At 41.6% G+C, this 19,560-nt stretch overlaps 1 protein-coding gene across 1 annotated transcript; it reads left to right on the top strand.

Annotated features, from left to right (window-relative positions):
* The first annotated feature begins 80 nt into the window (after nucleotides 1-80).
* slc22a18 (solute carrier family 22 member 18) lies at nucleotides 81-12,861 on the top strand. Its single transcript, XM_015953736.3, has 10 exons — nucleotides 81-248; nucleotides 5,852-5,949; nucleotides 6,035-6,180; nucleotides 6,403-6,535; nucleotides 6,612-6,724; nucleotides 7,885-7,995; nucleotides 8,226-8,326; nucleotides 8,746-8,847; nucleotides 12,014-12,134; nucleotides 12,204-12,861. Exons 1-10 carry the CDS (start codon nucleotides 87-89, stop codon nucleotides 12,383-12,385), a joined length of 1,269 nt encoding a protein of 422 aa, XP_015809222.3. The 5' UTR covers nucleotides 81-86; the 3' UTR covers nucleotides 12,386-12,861.
* Nucleotides 12,862-19,560: the final 6,699 nt, after the last annotated feature.

Here is a 19,560-nt window from a genome sequence, read left to right on the forward strand (position 1 = left end):
GAGCGGGATTTGATCCTTGTTCCAAGTTCACACGTTCTCGAGCTGCAACCTTTCCCTGCTGTTGGAATTAATGACGGAGCTTGAAAATGAATCAAGGAAGTGAAACGACCGAAGAAAAGTTAGATGCTCCGGTTTCCTCTCCGAGTAACGCCACAGACCAGCAGAAGAAGATGAAAATTATCTACATCGTTTATATAATTGCTGCTTTGGATCTCACCTGGATGTTTTTATCGTTTTCTGTTACTCCTGTAAGTATCTTATGTCAGAGGAGAAAAGCAGAAATTTCCGTGTCAGCCCTGAATGTCGCATCAAACTGAAACTGGAAATGGATTTTGCGTAGTTAGTAAGATTCTTTATTTGATAAAAAATATACTTATTTTTTAAATGAAATTAGCTCCATCTTTTCCTGTCAAACAAACGCAAATAATATTGTTTTGTGCCTATGTCACTACTCGTTTTTCTGATCAGATGGTTATTATTTTTCAATTATTATTATTATTATTATTATTATTATTATTATGTACACCTTGCTAGCATCAAGTTGGACCCGGGCTGGCCTTCAGAACTGCTTCAGTTTTTATTGATCCAACATTGCCACTTCAACCTGTACATCTGTGCTCAAAGATTATTTTCTGGATGCATTAAATCATTTACTTGCAATAATAAACACTTTTTGCACGACGTTATACTGAATAATAATTTTTAAATCACTTGTTAATTTCAGCATCACAAATGACTTTAACCAGTGGCCATCTGGGTTATTTTGCAGATTAATTATATTTTAAATATTGGTGATTAGGGCTGGGACGATAATCAATAAATCAATTAATTGTATGGTAGATAAAAATGAACTCAATAATTTTTCCAGCCTCAAAATATCGAGGTTAAGAAATGTACATCTCTATTATTATCATTATGATTATTGAAGTGCAGTTTTGGTTGTTCACACTGGATAAGACATTGTATTTATTGTTTTGGAGAGACAGGGTCAGGTTCTCAAAACACATTCCCACTCCCAGCGCATCAAAAACAAACGCTTGGTCAGCCACCCTCTGTGTCAGACCCCTGACGCCAAAAGTGCCCTTTTTCATCACTTATGTGCGAAAAGGGTTTTTTCCCTTTTCTGACTGCAGATCCCAGTGCAGCGTAAAACTGACGTGATGGGATATCCGCAGATGCAGCACCGAACCAGCTCATTTAATCGCACCTAAACCTCTTCCTCATCCTAACCATATAACCCTCTTACTACCTAAAACGTTACTCTCACTGTAATCAAGCGTTTGTTTCCCATTCATTCTGACTGTGAATTTTCGTATTTGCCGCCCAAGGGGAACGTTAGAACATACCATCTGGCGAGGGAGAGGTTACAAATACCCTCTACTTTTAACCTCCACCGTGGTAGTTGAAACCTCCCCCTCGCGTTGCCTCGGTCCAAACCCGACCAATGACGAGGCAGCTCCCGCCATTCACTTCATAGAGCCGGTGTTGGTACAAGATCTGCTCGGGTGCAAGATCAGCTCGGGGTCCTTCCACTGCCGATGATGTCAAAGTAGTTGATGTGGTGAACATGAACCTTACGGAAGTTACGCAATCATGTTACGTTGGTCCAGGCAAATTTTTCTGTTGGAAAGATGGACAGCTTTTACAAAGAAATCCATCATTACCTCTTTGAAAATACACTTTTAACATAGAGCTGCATGTATATTAGGGCTGAACGATTACTTGTATGTGCAATTAAAGGAGATTTTCTAATCTCAAAGGCTGCAATTTGGCAGCGAGTGGTTAGCGCAATTCTAATATACGTGGAAAAACCCATAGGAATGCTAATGCTAATATCACCGATTACATTCTTACAAATTATGAATTAGAAAGGTGCCAAATGATTACATTTGGAGTCTAATAGAAAGTAAAACTACCATCAATCAAATAAGTACAGACAGGTATTTTAGTAAAGCCAGAACTTTTAACTCCAGAGTTTTGGCTAGCAGCTATGACGCATGGACAAGATGTCAAAAACTAAACACAAAATACTTCAATAAACGGGACACACTTCTTTCCTGCAAATACAATTTTACAGGTGTTGCTAATACCTATGATCCTTCAGGGGATGTGCTCAAAGAGGAGTTCAACATTATGAATACAATATAGTGTTTTATTTTACAAATACCATTATAAACACAAACTTACGTCTTACGAAACATTATTTTAATAACGAAACTGCTAAATTCTTTCCAACAGTATAGATGTGTAGTATATTTTGTCCGAGTGGGTTTGCCGTACTTTGACGTCATCAGCAGTCGAAGGACCCCGAGCCGATCTAGCACCCGAGCAGATCCTGTACCGACACCGGCTTTTAGAGCGACTGACACATCACTAACGTGTTAGCTAGCAAGATGGTAAGGTTAGGATGGGGGTGAGGGGAAGGTTAAATAAGTGGATAAGGTTAGGGTGAGGTACAATGAGCTTGTTTGTTGCCCTGGCTGCGGACATCCCATCTCCTCAGTTTTACGCTGCATTGGGATCTGCAGTCAGAAAAGGGAAAAACCACTTTTCGCATATAAGTGACGACAAAGGGCACTTTTGGCGTCAGGGGTCTGACGCAGAGGGTGGCTGACCAAGCGTTTGTTTTTGACGCGTTGGGAGTCAGAATGTGGTTCTCAGCGATAAAGGTCCCCAAGAACTTGAAGCTGGAGACAAGTTCAACAGCCGTGTTGTTGTTGTGGACAGAATTAATTGTGTCTCCTTTCCTTTCCTCCATGTCTGCAATGGGCTCCTTCGTTTTGTGTTAAAAAGTATTTCAAGGCACCAGGTGGCCAAGTGGTTGACCTCTGCCTGTATTCAGACTAATCATTGTGCTAGATGTGTCCGATCAATGTGGTGTCATCCACATAATGATGGAGTTGGTTCCATACAGAGACTCGGCCAACGCCGCCACTCTGCCCACATGCGTCCTGCACCATGCGTAGGGCACCAAATGACCAGGGGGCATCAGCTACTGCTGAGCACTGTCGGTGACAGCCAGCCCAGGCAGGAGGAGATAAACACTAAAATAATCTGAGACTATGCACCGTGATGATAAACTGTAAAAATAAAAGCCAAACATGAAAAAGAGAAAATCTCAACCATCTCAAACTAGTTTAGGACAGGTGAAGGTCAGGTCATGAGTTCACAGCTCCATCAACATCTGTGATGGTTAAACCAGCTCTGAGCCTTCTGGAGCATTAGAGTCATTGTTCTCCTAAAAACAAATATTTCTACCAAGTCCAAACAGGTTGAAGTAGACGTTAATCTGTAGAAGTGAATGCTAACTATACCCTAACCCTTTGATGCATGAATTATGAAATCTTCAACCATGATTTTTTTTAACAATTTTTTTCATTCATCTTTAGGTGTGAATGTAACAAATTTCATATTTACATATTTTTTGTCAAATTTAATTTACAAATAATTTATTACATGTCCACCTCAGTGGACATTGTGCAATCTGAACATGAAATATGTTGGCTTGACTTACTGAAGTACAAATGGAGGGGTTCAAATGCTATAAAGTCTTCAACAGCTGTGCTTAATAGCAAAAATAAAGAAATAACAATTTCAAGTACCTGTCCACTGTAGTGACCATTATGCATCAAAGGGTTAAAGCTGAATCAGTTATTATTTAGCAGTTAAACTTCCATTTTGGACAATTTTGAAGTAGAACTTTATAAATAAAATTAAATACAATTCAAATGGACTTAATGTAAGCCAGGGATGTCCAAAGTCCGGCCTGGGGGCCATTTGCCGCCCTGGGAGGGATTTTGCGTGGCCCTCACTTGCCTTTTTAGAATTGTGGAATATCTCCAGGAGGCTGTTGATATAAATTCATATATTTTTGTATTTTATGTTCAAATTTTTACAGTTATATCTATTTTAGGCATTTTTGAATAAAAATGAGTGATGCACCGATATGAAATTTTTGGGCCGATCCCGATATCCGAGATTAAGATCACTATTGTGGCCGATAACCGATACACTGACATTAATGCTTCTAAAATCAGCAGATTTTGTATAGAATGAAAATGATTAAATCTGAATTTACGTTATCTTGTACACACACCACACACATTTACGGTTCTGAGATGATTTCATTCACCGTTCACATGACTAAACCATTACCCCCCTCCCCCCCACCCTCTGAAACAGGAAATCAAATGGAGTCAAGATGGAAAAAATATCGGTTGTTAATATCGGCCCAGTTTTATTTATTGAACCGATACCAATATTGATGCTGATATATTGTCCATCCCTAAAAATAATGTTTGCATTCTTTAAAAAAAAAAAAACTTTTGTGGCCCGTGAGGAGTTTTAACTTCATGATTTTGGCCCTCGTCCTTAAAAAGTTTGGACATCCTTGATGTAAGCAGTTTATCTAAACTCACAATGCTGAGATAAATCTGCATCTCTAACGGTTTCAGAGTCTGTGTGTTTTTCTTTCCTTAATGATCTACTTCCTCTCCTGGAGTTCTCCCAAAGTTTCTAAACAAATCGCTTCCATGTTTTTGTTTTTATCTCTTCTGAAGGAAAAAGATCTGAACTATCTTGTGGCATTTTAAATAATCAGCAGAAGTAATGATGGCAGCACGAAAGAAAAACACAGCACTCATCCATTATGACTGGTGTGTAAGTGTGTGTGTGTGTGTGCTCGCGCGCCTGTGTGTGTGCGTCATGTTGATCATTAAATAAATTATGATTTCTATTCTTTTAATAATGAGAGTGGGAGCTTCTGAAAAAAGTTCTTTGCGTGATCTATGCCAAGACCTCCCAGCTTCCGTAGCAGTTCTCAGCCTTTGTTGCAGTCTGTCTATGGCTTTCTTTATGTTTCAGTTTTTACCTACATGTGTTTCTAACTGGTCATTTTATCGCAGGTTCTAGTGATTCTAGTGAAAGTAATTTTGGTTTAATACTTAATTCTTTTACATGTTTTAATCCCCACTAAAGAGCTCAACTCTGCCCCCTGCTGGCGTAAATCAGGAAGTCTTAAAGGTGTTAACTATGGTTTGTATTTCACAACCAAAGAGATAATTAAACATTTAGACTTTTTTCATCATCAGTCAGCTCTAAAGAGTGGTTATTTACAAATGCTAACATCCCGGCAGCAGCAGCAGCTTCGGGTGCGTCAGCTAACCTTTCCTCTGATATAACGCGTACGTTTTGCCAAATGGTTTTTTTTGCATGGAACTCTGGTTTTAACAGTGTTTGCACTAGCTGTTAGCTTATCAGTCCTGAAAGGTGTCATTACTTACATTTCTTCAAACACAAGTTTCACATAAAACAATAAAACTGAATGAAAAACACCTTTAAGTTAAACAAATGTGCATGAATTGTGGGACAAGTGTTTCACGTCTGTCTTCATGCACAGAGACTTTTGGCTAAGTTTTTGCCTTCCAGCAAATAAGGTAATAAGGCTGAGGCCTTCCTGCTTGAAGTCCACGAGCTCTACACATGCATGCGTGCATTTTCTCTGGTTTGCTGATTTCCACTCACAGATAAAACATAAAAAAGCATGCATTGGCAGGTGACAACTCTGATTTGTCCCTAGGTGTGAGTCTGTGTGTCAGTGTTCTTGTGGGTCTCTGTGATGGTCTGGTGACCTAACATCTCACCTTATTACTGGAGGCATTAGCTCCCTGAGAACCTGAACAGGATGGCCATTTATTCTCTACATGGATCAAACCCTCTAACATTTGACTAGGCTTTAGTTAAAACCGACCCGCTTTAACCTGATCTAACTGGTTATGGTGTTATCCATGTTGGGTACAAGCACCACTTTCTGTATTAGTTTTAATGTGTGTTTATCTTCCTGTTTCTGCAGTATTTGGCAAAGAAGCTTGGCTTTGACACGCTGTGGTTTGGTTATCTACAAACAACAGTGGGTGTGATTCAGCTGGTTGGGGGTCCGATGTTTGGAAGGTTTGTACAAAAGCCTTTAAACAGCAGCCGTTTAACACTGGGGTGAAGAGCACATTCACATGAATCAGTCTGGTTTTCTTGACAGGTTCGGGGATCTGTTTGGCGCTCGCGCTGCTTTGTCTTTAGCATGTGCAGCTTCGGTTGTTTTCTTTGTCCTCCTGGCCGTCGCCGACCATCCCGTCCTCCTGTTCGTACACAAGCTACCTACAGTCTTCATGCACGCTCTGCCTGGTGAGAAACACAATCACCTCCTACAGAAGAATAAAATATGTGACCTATAAGAAAAAGATCACTTGTCGTTTTATATATTAATTCATTTTTTTGGGTGAACTCTGGTTGGGCATTTCTTATTAGTCAGTATCTAACCTGCAGAGTGATCTAAGTTTGGAGAATCGGAGAAATTGAACGTATTCAGTTTGACCAGCTTGCATGTTGGGAACTTTATGTCTGCAGCATGCCAGATGGTGGTTGCAGACCTTTCGGAGCCTGACAAACGGGCCGATGCTTTATCCAAACTTGGTCTGTGTTTTGGGATCGGAATGATAGCTGGCTCCACTTTGGGTGGACATCTGAACACCCGCTATGGGTGAGTATGTTCAGCTGTAACGATGAGGCGACAGGTTTTTCTTTACTAACGTAGATTTCACTTATTTATGTTTCAGGGAGACGTTCACCGCATGTTTTGGTGCTGCAGGAAGTGCCTTCAGCTTGTTGCTGGTTTTAAACTTCATTCCTAAATCTACTAAAACCGAAACCTCCAGAAGCAACGGTAGATGTAAGAAAACCCTTTATGGTCTCAGCTGCTTGTGTCCCATTAGAAGAAAGAGTTGGTTTTCAGTTACTTGATTTACATTCAGTGTTTCATTTTACAGTTAAAATGGGAACTTGTGGTTTAAATGAATGAGATCTTCCATAATGCTGCTTTAAAGATTTAACCAAAACTACATCTCCGTCATGTCTCAGCATTTAGTGACTCAAAGTGTGTCTTGAAAGATGGTGGATTACATGGTTCCCCTGTTTAGTCAAAAACTTGGTCGTTTATCCTTTGCTGCAAGATGAACTTAAGGAATTTAAGTGTTGTTTTTGACCAATCAATGTCTCTTGAAGGCCACTCAAAAACGTTGGTCCGAAACTGTTTTTATCACTTAGGAAATATCTCCAAACTGCGAAGGTTGGTGTCAAAATATGAGCTTGAAATGGTTCTCCATGCCTTTATCTCCTCCCGTCTAGATCACTGTAACACACTCTTCACAAAAAAGCCCTTGGCCGCCTTCAGGTGGTCCAGAACTCTGCAGCGAGGCTCCTAACTGGAGCAAGGAAGAGCACACATCACTCCTAGTCTAATGTCTCTGCACTGGTTACCCGTTACCTTTAGAGTTCATTTTAGAATCCTGAGTATAGCTTTCAATGCTCTACACGGTCAAGCTCCTCCCTATATTACTGAACTGTTCAGCCTTATGCTCCAACCTGAGCCCTCAGGTCTGCACACCAGAACCTTCTAGAAGTTCCAAAGACCAGATAAAAAAGTGGAGGTGATCAGTCCTTCCAGACTGTTGCACCCCGACTCTGGAATGATCTCCCGTTATCCTTACGCAGCGTTGACAGTCTGGACACTTTTAAAAAACAGCCAAAGACCCTTTTATTTAAAGCTGCTTTCACGTAAACCTTTTGTTTTATTTTTAACTCAAATTTATAATAATCTTTCATCTGTTTATAAAATGTTATAATTTTATGACTTTATTTTTTCTGATGTTAATCTATTTCTGCTTTGAGATCATTATGATTTTATGACTTTGTTTTATTTAGTTTTGATCTATGTGAAGCACTTTGCGATTCTATGTCTGTGAAAAGTGCTATATAAATAAAATGTGGTTACTTACTTTATGGGATTTTAAAACTTTGGATTTTTTAAATTTTGTTAAAATTTTTCTGCAGCTGAGAATCAAAACAAGAAAGTATTTAGCGTGGGGGAGATCACCAGGCTGATGAAGTTTCCAGGAGTGCTGAGGATTTTTCTGATTAAAGTCATCACAGGTTTGCCGTCAGGTGAGATCTGTGTGCAAAGACTTTTAAAACTCCACACACCTATTAGGATTTTATCACTTTAGTGAACAGATACATATTTTTCTGTAAAATATTTAGTTCTTCATGTAAAATGAAGAGATTACTGTGTTCTATGTTGAGAAACGTGCTAAACACCATTTAGGATAAACACCTTGATGCTCTTCTGGTTCAAAGTAAACAGGTTGAATGATCAGGTCCTCTTGTTTCTTAAGGCATCTTTCAGGTGATGTTCTCCATCATCGCTCTGGACTTCTTTAAACTGGGACCTGAGGAGAACGGCTACCTGATGGCCTATTTTGGCATTGTTCAGATGGTAAAATAAACGCTGTTTGATTCAAGTGTCTCAGAATAGGGGTTCACATGATGATGATAGCTAGAGAGTGATGAGATCAGACACGGGGCGACGGTGGCAGAGGAGTTCAGTGTCCATCTTGTAACTGGAGGGTTACGGGATCAAGTCCTGCTCAATCTGTTGCAGTGGTGGTGTCCTTGAGCAAGACACTAAACCCGCTTCCTGCAGCCTCGCCTCCGTCAATGAGCCCCAGGGCAGCTGTGGCTACATTGTAGCTCATTACCACCAATGTGTGAATATATATGTGTGTGTGTGTGTGTGTGTGTGTTGGTGAATGACTGGATGTGTTGTAAAGTGACTTGGGGGGGGTTGTAGACCCCTAGAAGGCAAATACAAGCAGTTTACCTTCTACCATTTACCAAACAATTGTTTTTGTCCAGGTTGTTCAGGGAGGAGTGATCGGTCGGCTCACAGCGAGGTTATCTGAGACATCACTTCTGCTTTTGTCCATTGCAGTTTCCTCTGTTGTAGGACTGGCTCAGGTAAAGACAAAACACACAATACAGACATTTTAGATGGAAGGTGTTTAAATAAAATCTTACAGAAGTATCAAGATTAAAAATAAACTTTAACCTGGAACTGATTATTTTTAGTAGCTGGGCTCCAAATGGTTTTATCTACAACTGCAGGGCTTTGCTCTTATGGTGCTGTAACTTTGAACAATTTCAAAGTGTCATCTCTGCTTACATGATTCCAAGATGGCTGCCCCCTGTCTGCATGTCAGAAAAAAAATACGGAGACAGAGCTGGAAATGGAGGAAATGCTTCTACTTGTTTTAATGATGAGGTATCGCCGCCACCGTCATTTCAAGGTTAGGAAAGAAGGGCCAGGCAAGGAGTTTAAGCCAATCTACTCCAAGAGATGTGCCTTGAAGACCCAGAATGCTTCCGACAGTACTACCGCCTGGATCCTGAATCCTTCAAGAGGGTAGTGGAAACAGTGTGCCCATCGTTCCGCAAGGTACCATTTTGTTTATTTTTCTGACATGCAGACAGGGAGCTGCCATCTTGGAGTCATGTGAGCGGAGAAGGCGCTTTGATTGGCCACTAGAATCTTTCAGCTCAGCCAGCAGCAGACATGAGTTTCTACCCCCTGTGAGGCAAAAAATATCAAACTGCTTTGATTTTCACCTCAGCGTCTTGTGAGGCAAAAAACTAATTGAAAATCAGGCGCACACAGCCAGGTATCTGTCATTCGGGGCAGTTTGCTCTTGTGTGCGGCAGGCGTAATTAGGCCCTGGTTGTGGTTGTGTTGGCTGACGCGGCTCAGCAGTATCGCGTAGACATCGGGGGCAGTTCCACAGGACTGGCAGACTGGGATGGTGGTCCCCCCTATTTAAAAAAAGGGACTGCAGGGTGTGTTCCAACTACAGAGGGATCACACCCTGCGGTCTCCCTGGTAGGGCCTGTTCAGGGGTTCTGGAGAGGAGGGTCCATCCGATTGTCAAACCTCAGATTCAGGAGGAACAATGTGGTTTTCATCCTGGCCGTGGAACACTGGACCAGCTCTATACCGTTAGGGGGATCCTGGCATGGACATCTGGTCAGAATTCCTCCTGGACGCCTCCCTGGTGTTTTTTTTTTGGGCATGTCCAACTGGGAGGAGACCCAAGAGAAAACCCGGGACACACTGGAGCGACTCTGTCACTCGGCTGGCCAGGGAACGCCTTGGGATTCCCCCAGAGGAGCTGGCCCAAGTAGCTGGGGAAAAGGGAGTCTGGGCCTCTCGACTTAGGCTGCTGCCCTTGCGACCTTAACCCGGATACGCAGTTGAAAATGGATGGATGGGCACTGATGAAGTGCATTTTATTTTCATGTTTTTATTTAATTTTTTTTACTTCATTTATTTCAAAAAAGATAAAGCAATACATATAGTCATTTCCAACTTAGATAACTTATCACAACCATATTTGTTTGAAAAGGAATAGGAAGAAGCATAACTTATTTCACCTATCCCTAAATCAAGTTACTCATACTTGAAAAGTTTAAAATATCACAATACAACAGCTCAAAAGTATCAACATAGATTACAACAACGTTAATATGTATTATCACTACAGCACATTTGCAAATTAGTGATCCTCTTGTCTATATCTGGAAAAAAATAATTCTTTATATAATTTCTTAAATTGCACTATATTTAAACTTTCTTTAATTTTTTCCTCAAGACTATTCCATAAAAGAACTAATTGAAATGCACATACTTTTCAAATTTGTTTGAGCATAATGCTGCTTCATATTTCATTCCCTTCTCAACTTATATCTACCTTGTCTTTCTGCAAACAGTTTTTGAACATTTTCAGGCAGTATTTTTTTATTTACATTGTACATAAATAATGCAGTCCTAAATTCGATCAAATCTTTGAACTTTAAGGTTTGTAATTTTATAAACAAGCTATTTGTGTGTTCATTATATCCCACATGACTGACCAACCTTATGGCTCGTTTTTGTAATGTACAAAGTGCATATAGGGTGGTTTTATAGATGTTTCCCCACACTTCAATACAGTAAGTTAGGTATGGTACTATCGGTGTGCAGTACAGTATATACAGTGCCTTTTGATTCACAAAATGTCTTACTTTTCCCAACAGCCCAATACATCCATGCTACCTTTCCTTTAACATGTTTTATGTGAGGTTTCCAACATAATTTGTGAATGTTGAATTTATAGATTAATCGAAAACAATAGAGGATCAATTACATCTTTAATAGAGATGGAAAAATAATTGTGATGATGTTTAAAAACTAGATGAGGGCTTGTAAATTATTTTTAATGTGTTAAATCGTTTCAAATCGCATCAGGAATTGTATTGAATCGAAAATAGTTTTCAAATCGTCAATTAATCGTCAGCAGGGATGAATCGTATCGAATCGTATCAGCAGAGGGTTTCACTGTATCGTTAATGTATGGTATCGCTGGTAGTGCATCGAGATACGAATCGAATCGGCCTCGGTGGGGGAGATTTACATCCCTACCTGAGACTGGTGAAAACAAGCTGTGAGTGACCGGAGAAATAAAAGAAAAACCTGACCATCTAGGTGTGCTAAAATATTTCCATAACTAACGATAAGACTGGAATTTGCAGCTTTCTAGTTAAAAAATACAAATAACATCTCTACATGTGTGGTTTCTAAACCCCATCCTGTTGAACACAAGCTACAGACAGACACTTATACCAGGTGCACGGTCGTTGGAAAGGGGACTAGGAAACTTTCAACCCATAGTGGAATCGTATGAGGGTGTCCAACCACCACACAAACTAATCAGCAAAAACAAAAGCTGTGCTAAAAATGCTACATGAAAAGGAAAGTTCATAAATGTAAACACAGTTTCAATGTACTCAGAAGTTACGTCAGAACCAATTCATTGTGAATCCAACTGAAAATGTGTGAATTTGTTCACAATTTTATGTCTCCAACCAGTCTCCAACCTTCCCAGTCCAATTAGAAACTGGTTTAGGGACAAAACTAAGAATGAACTAGTAATAAAATGCAAAACGAAAGCTTTTCCCGTAGCGTAGGAGTAAAACGGTGTCTAGAAAAGGACTTTAGTGTTTATTATCAGTTTAAATAAGAGCAGGATCTGTTGCTCCTTCATGATTTGTTTTACTTGTTTATTTCCTGTTTCTTGTTACCTTTCTGATGCAGGCTTACATGCAGACTGTGTTCCAGCTCTGCGTCACTGTCACACCAATGATTTTCTCTCTCAGCCTGCTCAATGTCATCACAGATAGCATGCTCACCAAGAGTGTCCCCTCCTCTGACACAGGTGAGCTTATCCTGCTGCTTTCGTCAGAAAACGGACAAGGTGAGATTAATTCTATGCTCTTGTGTTCAGGAACGATGCTGGGTCTGTGTGCATCGGTCCAATCCCTGATTCGCACAATCGGACCGACTATCGGTGGCTTTCTCTACGTGAACTACGGCCTTTCATCAATCGGTCTGATCAAGTTCTTGGTGAATGCTGCTGTTTGTGTTTACCTGTTTTACTACAGTAAGACAGAGAAACAGAGGGATTGACAACTGCCAGTTTTTTTTAATCTGCCCGGAACTTGAAACAACCATCTGTTTAACATCATGCATGAATTTCCCGCATGCTGTTGCAGCATCACAAGGTCAGGGACTTTCTGCTCTGCTGTGCAGATAAATGCCACTAGGTGGCAGAAAGCCACCAGCTCATGACAGACGACTGAGTTTGGTGCTTTTCAAGATTTATTAAATAATATTATGGATAATTAACCCTGGGTAAGAGACAGCCATTACCACTTCAGCTCACACATTTGTAATCAGTTTATGTACTTATGGTTTTAATGATCATTTTTTGATACATGAAATCATTTAAAAGCAGTATTGTACTTTACACATGTCACATGTCATGGTCAGACCGTGAATACATATGTTTTAAATTCACTTGTGAACTTCAGCATCATAAACACATTCTGGACTTTAGTCTGTTGCCAGTTGGAGATTTTTAAGAATAAATTATATTTTACATATTGGGTTGGGTCTCTTATCTGCTGCATGCTTCTTTTATGTGATCTGCTAGTGCACACACACACCTAACACTAAATGGGTTTCAGGATTTTTGTCGATAGTTTAACAAGCCAAGAAGACAAAGTGTCAGAGGCAACATTTAAATAAAATAACACTTTTATAGTAAAATTTAAAAGTAAATATATATTTATAGTAAATATAAAAGTTGCAGAAACAAAACTTACAGAAGAGTGAGCAGCAGGAAAGGTTTTGGATGTGACTAGACTGTCAGCTGTAGGTCGGTTCACAGAACTTCAGTTCTTCACACGAAAGATTCAACAAGGAGTTTGTGGTTCTGGTCCATATTAACATGACAGCATCTGTTTCATTCATATGAAAATCTGTTCCGCCACATCCCAAAGGTTCTGGACTGGTCTGAGATCTGGTGACTGTGGAGGTCGATGGAGTTATTTGAACTCATGGTCAGCAGAAGTAGCATCAGAATACTGGTCCATGTGGTCATGAATGGGTAGACATGTCAGCTACAATACTCTGGTGCTTAGTGGTCCAAAAAGGGACAAGAACATCTCCCTCACACCATAAATTTTGGGTCAGAAATGCTGGTCTGCTGACCTATAGGAACCAGAGGATAGCTAGCATCTAGAACCAGTCTGACCATTCTCATCGAACCTCAACTAGATATTTTATCCACACAAACTCCAGAAACAGATGTGGGTAAAAACCACGTTAAATCAGTAGTCATCACAGTCCCACTGGACTGGCAGACCGGGGTGGTGGTTCCCTTATTATTTAAAAAGGGAGACTGCTGGGTGTGTTCCAACTACAGGGGGATCACACTCCTGAGCCTTCCTGGTAAGGTCTATTCAGGGGTTCTGGAGAGGACGGTCCGTTGGATTGTTGAACCTCAGATTCAGGAGGAGCAATGTGGTTTTCGTCCTGGCCGTGGAACACTGGACCAGCTCTATACCCTTAGGGGGATCCTGGAGGGTGTGTGGGAATCTGCCCAACCAGTCTACATGTGTTTTGTGGATTTGGAGAAGGGTTTGACCGCATCCCTCGGGGGTCCCTGTGGGGGGTACTCTGGGAGTATGGGGTACCAGGCCCTCTGATACGGGCTGTTAGGTCCCTGTATGAACGGTGTCAGAGCTTGGTCCACATTGCCAGCAGTAAGTTGGGCTCGTTCCCAGTGAGAGTTGGACTCCACCAAGGCTGCCCTTTGTCACACATTCTGTTCATAACCTTTATGGACAGGATTTATAGGCGCAGCCAAGGTGTGGAGGGCATCAGTTTTGGTGGCCTGAGGATCAGGTCTCTGCTTTTTGCAGATGATGTGGTCCTGTTGGCTTCATCAGAACGTGATCTTCAGCTTTCGCTGCAGCGGTTCGCAGCCGAGTGTAAAGCAGCTGGGATGAGAATCGGCTCCTCTAAATCCGAGACCATGGTCTTGATTCAGAAAAGGGTAGAATGCCTTCTCCGGGTCAGGGATGAGGTCCTGCCCCAAGTGGAGGAGTTTAAGTATCTCGGGGTCTTGTTAACAAGTGAGGGAAAGCTGGAGCGTGAGATCGATAGGCGGATTGGTGCTGCATCTGCAGTGATGCGGGGTGTTGTACCGGTCTGTCGTGGGGAAGAGAGAGCTGAGTCAGAAGGCGAAGCTCTCGATTTACCGGTTGATCTATGTTCTTACCCTCACCTATGGTCATGAGCTTTGGGTAGTGACCGAAAGAACGAGATTGCGGAAACAAGCAGCCGAAATGAATTTGCTCCGCAGAGTGGCTGGGCTCTCCCTTTGACATAGGGTAAGAAGCTTGGTCATTCGGGAGGGGCTCGGAGTAGATTCGCTGCTCCTCCAAATCGAGAGGAGCCAGTTGACGTGGCTCGGGCATCTGGTCAGGATGCCTCCTGGATGCCTCCCTGGTGAGGTTTTCCAGGCACGTCCAACCGGGTGGAGGCCTAAAGGTAGACCCAGGACACGTTGAAGGGACTATGTCTCTCACCTGGCCAGGGAACACCTTAGGATTTCCCCAGAAGAGCTGGCCCAAGTGGCTGGGGAGAGGGAAGTCTGAGCCTCTCGACTTAGGCTACTGCCCCTGCGACCCGACTCCGGATAAGCGGATGAAAATGGATGGATGGATGGATGAATCAGTAGTTTTGAAAATACTAGATTTGAGTCTTAGTGAGATGCCCATGGCCAATTAGCTGTTTATGTTAGCAACTAACGGTACATGAACACTGGGTGTTGAACCTATTTCTATTTAAGGAGCAGGGGTTACCCGTGAACAGGGATTTCGTACTATCACGGCTCATTTTATCACTGGATTGATGCTTCTGTGTGCTTCAGAGGCTCCTTCGAAGATCTACACCTGAACTTCCACAGGGACATTTCATTCTTCAGTTAAAAACAAACCTGAATAGAAACTGCACATGGCAATTCATCATTTCACACTTGAAACTGTTTCACATTTATGTGGCATTACTTGGAAAAATGATTTTTATTTTCATGAAACAAGGATTTTTGAGACCGCAGTGAGTTTATCTGAGCTTCTTGTGGATTCTGGTCCTTTGAAAATATAATTTGAACCAGGCTGTGATGGCAGCTTTTTTGTCTGTATTAACAAATATTTTATTGCTCGTTGAAATGAACAAAGGACAGAGTTTTAATCATGGCTTCTTTTGTCGCAGCCATCATGTACAGTAGAGAGCCAAGCTGCAGCATGTTGAAGTGATGTCATAAAATCTGGAGCAGGTGTTTTCTTTGTTTTAGAAATATTCCATCCAACAATGCCAGATAAATGTTGTCTTGTTGTAACAGTGGGAGGTTAGACTCATTATGGGCCAAGCTCATCCTCCAGCAGATGTCACTTGTGTGATTTTTGTGGCTCACGTCCTGATGCCAAAACTACTTTAGCAGAATAATCCTGTTACTTAAAAAAAAAAAGCTAAAAATGTAGTCTGGGTTCATTTATAGCGTTAAAAAAGGGAAATTTAGATTCTGTTGCTCAAAAACATTAGTAGTGCTAATGAGGTGTAAGCTTTTTCATTAGAATAGAGTTCAGATAAACTGTAGTCATCTGATGATAAATGTCTTCTGAGCTTCAACTTTAAAGAAAAGATTTAAAAGTGCAGCATGAAATGTACAGTAAGGTGATATAAAGGCTGTACTTAGTGAGGCTCAGTTGGCAGGTAGTGACTAGCTGTTTAGCTGGAGGCCAGTCTAATGTGATCAGCCTTCTCAGTGGGAATCCCATCATCTGAGTCTGATCCCACACCTGGGTCATTACCTGCTGGACTCAGGTGCTCATATCACACACCACATCTTCCATCTCCACTTCCATTTGACTCAGAGAGACTCAAAGAAAACGTTTGACAGGTCTGAAAGGCGTCACTGTATCTGTGAGCGTGGTGGGGGGCGGTGCCAACCACTGGAAGGGGTGCCTTGTTACACTTGGCCCTTTGAGTCGAGGGGAAACAGGACAATGGTGCTGTTAACACTCCTGACGGGGACCTTTGGGTCCACTGAAACTTTAATGTGAATCTGCGATCGACCTGCGCTCACCGAGGTCAGAGATGAGAGCAGCCCGGCGACGGTCCAATGCTGCCTTGTGTCAGCTCACTGGAAACTAAACGCTAGTGGGGGGGCAGCACGTCCCAGGCCTGTGTTTGTCCCCCGTGGCATGAATAATGAGGCATCTGTCTCCACCTGCTGCATGGAGAGATGAGCCTCACTGTCTCCTAAAAAAGAAGACCGGTTCTCTATCTGATTTGTCCACAGCAGACCCGGCACATGATCTGAAGCAGAGGAGCCTTCAGCTTAAATGTTTTATACCGAGGCTTTCTTGTGTCTGATTGGGCGGCACCACACGAAGCAGGAAACGCTTTACTGGGTGTCTTGTTAAGTGCATCTAGGAAATTACAAACAGATCAATCAAACATGAGGAAATACCAGCACAGCTGATCACTTTTCCCTGAAGAAAATACAACTCCATCTACAGGTGTGAGACGGGCCTCACTGCTCGCTTCGATTATTCAAATGATTTATTATTAACTCATGACAGTTGGAAAATACTGTTATACAGGGATATGTGTGTGTGTGAGAGAGAGAGACCTGACTTGTCCACGCCCAAGTCCAGATAAAACCAAAAGATTTCAGTCATGACATTAAAACAAGAGAAAGTTCATCTGTTGTTCCAAACATGATTAGGATGATTTTTACTCCTTTTCTGACTCTCCCAAGGTGCTACTCCTCTCTCCTTCAGCATCCATTACAGTTAGATACACATGGCCTGTAATGAGAAGAACGTAGGTGATGACATCATTTAGCCTTGGTCTTGGTTGACCATGAAAGAACCTTTAGAGATTTTAGCTTGACTAAAACAGATAGCATAACATTTACATGAAAACACTTCTCTAAAATTCTATTACCAGATGTATTCTAGCTGCCTAAAGAGGTGTTTTTAACCTTTTACCCTAGTCAGCAGTCTACAGGTGAGTCTCACGTGCAGATAAAGTTCATGCTGCATGTTGATTTGCTCGTGCCTCTGAGCGTGCTCAGGCCTGTGTTCATGTCTCTGAGCTGGATGACGCCCGCGCCACACTCTCACTCCCTGACATGTGCCACAGCTTGCTAATCCTCCTCTGACGCTTCTCTGCTGCATTGGGCGCCACAGCAGAACAATAAATGACCACTGCACTGACCTCAGAGCCTCATCAGAGGACCTTCCCCTTCTGAAGGCCAAATTTGTATATGATGCATTTGAGTGAAATTTAGCATGTTAGAGATCTTTCAGCATATCAGAAAAGATGAGAGGTTTTTTGCTCTGTCCATGCTGCTGCTTGTTAATTATCTTGCTTTGAATTAAGACATTTGTGAATTCAAATAAATGAAGGTAGTATTCCTTCCAAAGCGGGGATGCAACTGTCATCAGAATTACAGCTGAGCCGATTAAAAGACAATACATCCGTTAAAGGCGGGAAAAGTGTGCCAGGAGAAGCATCTGTTAGAACGGAGCTTTAAGCTGTGCAAGGTTTCTGCATGACTCATATGAAGCAGCATCTGTTTTCCTCAAACACAAATTAGACCATTATTGTTCTGATTAGTCAGATTTAAGGCAATGGATGCAACTAATGCTGGGGTTTCCGTCAATTAAAAACAAAGTAGTTTTCCATCTATCATCTATCATCAAATTGGTCTATGTCAGGTGTAGGCTGCCTACCAAGGGCTGCATTCCACTTCTGCAGCTTAAACATGATGGTTTGTTCAGTAAAACTGCCAATGAGCAGTTTTTTCAAAATGGAATCCAGCCCTCATTAACAGACCTGGTTTCCTTAATCTTGCAAGTGTGCATTGACAGGTTTATCATCTTTTTATTCACCCTAATCGTTTCTGTCAGGCAGGTCAGTTTTGGTTTATTTTTGTAACGTCAAGGAACGGTCAGTTTTCACCTACATATTGACCTACATGCCACCGGTCATCTACAGACATGAATCTGCCTCTGTGCGTCTCTTAATCTTCCAAGCTGCAGGAAAAGATTCGACACTGCGTGTTTACACTCAGATTGTCAATATCATGTTCCCTTCTCAAGGTTCTTCTCTGCCAAGCCTGTCTGCTCATCTAGGCTGTCCTGCACAGAATAAAGGACTGAACCGTTATAATAGTAAATAATCATATGATTGAATGAACAATAATGGTTGATGAATAATGGTTGATGATAATGTTTTGATTAATCTGTGCTTAAATGAATAAGGTTGATTAATCTGTGCTTAAATTAATAAGGTTGATTAATGTTTGCTTGAATGACTGAAGTTGAAATTAATATTATTATTATTACATTGAAATATTTATATATGATGATCAGTAATGTTTGATATGACACTCACACACACGTGCCTATCTTCCTGACACAAGGTTAAGTTAAACGTCATGACACATGAATTTCTTATCCACAAATCATAGCTCTTTTATCTGAAGGAAGAGTGTTCTGAGGTTCGTTTGGTAAAACCTTTAATAAAACTAAGGTCACTTCCTGAGTGGTTCAGTTCTAGAGAAAGCTACACACTGGCCATCCGGAGCAAAAACCTCTTTTTCAAGCTGTCAAAACCCTGCTACACGCTGAAGCTGACACAGCTAACGGTTCCTGCAGAACAAAGCTGATACAGTTCCGACTCCCTAAGAGTCCTTTTAGATGCAAACTAGTTCCAACCTGTTGTGCCTGGCGACATCTCTGGACTGGAGCATCGGTGCTGCGGTTAATCGTCCGAACTTGGGTGCCCAGAGGTCATCCAACCTCCCTAACCTCCAGATCCACGAAGAGGGTCTCCAAAGAAAGGGTGAGGTAGACACACATGATTGCGTCTGATGCCGTTTTGATAAGAACCAACTTCATAGTTTAATGCTGTAATGTCCAGTAATGGTCAATTTTTAAGTACAGTTTGACCCCTTCAATATCTGGTCGACATGGAGACACGAGTCTGCATGTGTTTCCTTTAATCTGCCGGATCCTGCATCCCATCAGCTGGAGTTCAGAGCCTCTCTGCAGCTCTGAACACATGATAACGTATTGTCAACAATCATGTTCCCTCCTCAAGGCCTCAAGCTTCCCTTATTGTTCTACAGGACTCGTCATGCCTCTGAATAAAGTGAACACTCGCAGCTCGTATGAGTTGCTTAATCAACGAATTAACTCTTAAATATAATGTGAACATCT

The sequence above is a fragment of the Nothobranchius furzeri genome, chromosome 9 (genome assembly GCF_043380555.1).
Source record: "Nothobranchius furzeri strain GRZ-AD chromosome 9, NfurGRZ-RIMD1, whole genome shotgun sequence".
NCBI classification, from domain to species: domain Eukaryota; kingdom Metazoa; phylum Chordata; class Actinopteri; order Cyprinodontiformes; family Nothobranchiidae; genus Nothobranchius; species Nothobranchius furzeri.

Bases quoted from the DNA above. Each gene is read 5' to 3' on its own strand.
- slc22a18 (XM_015953736.3), top strand. From the start codon at position 87: ATGAATCAAGGAAGTGAAACGACCGAAGAAAAGTTAGATGCTCCGGTT. The intron at 249-5,851 runs GTAAGTATCTTA...CTGTTTCTGCAG, and splicing joins TATCGTTTTCTGTTACTCCT to TATTTGGCAAAGAAGCTTGG. The intron at 7,996-8,225 runs GTGAGATCTGTG...TTGTTTCTTAAG, and splicing joins CATCACAGGTTTGCCGTCAG to GCATCTTTCAGGTGATGTTC.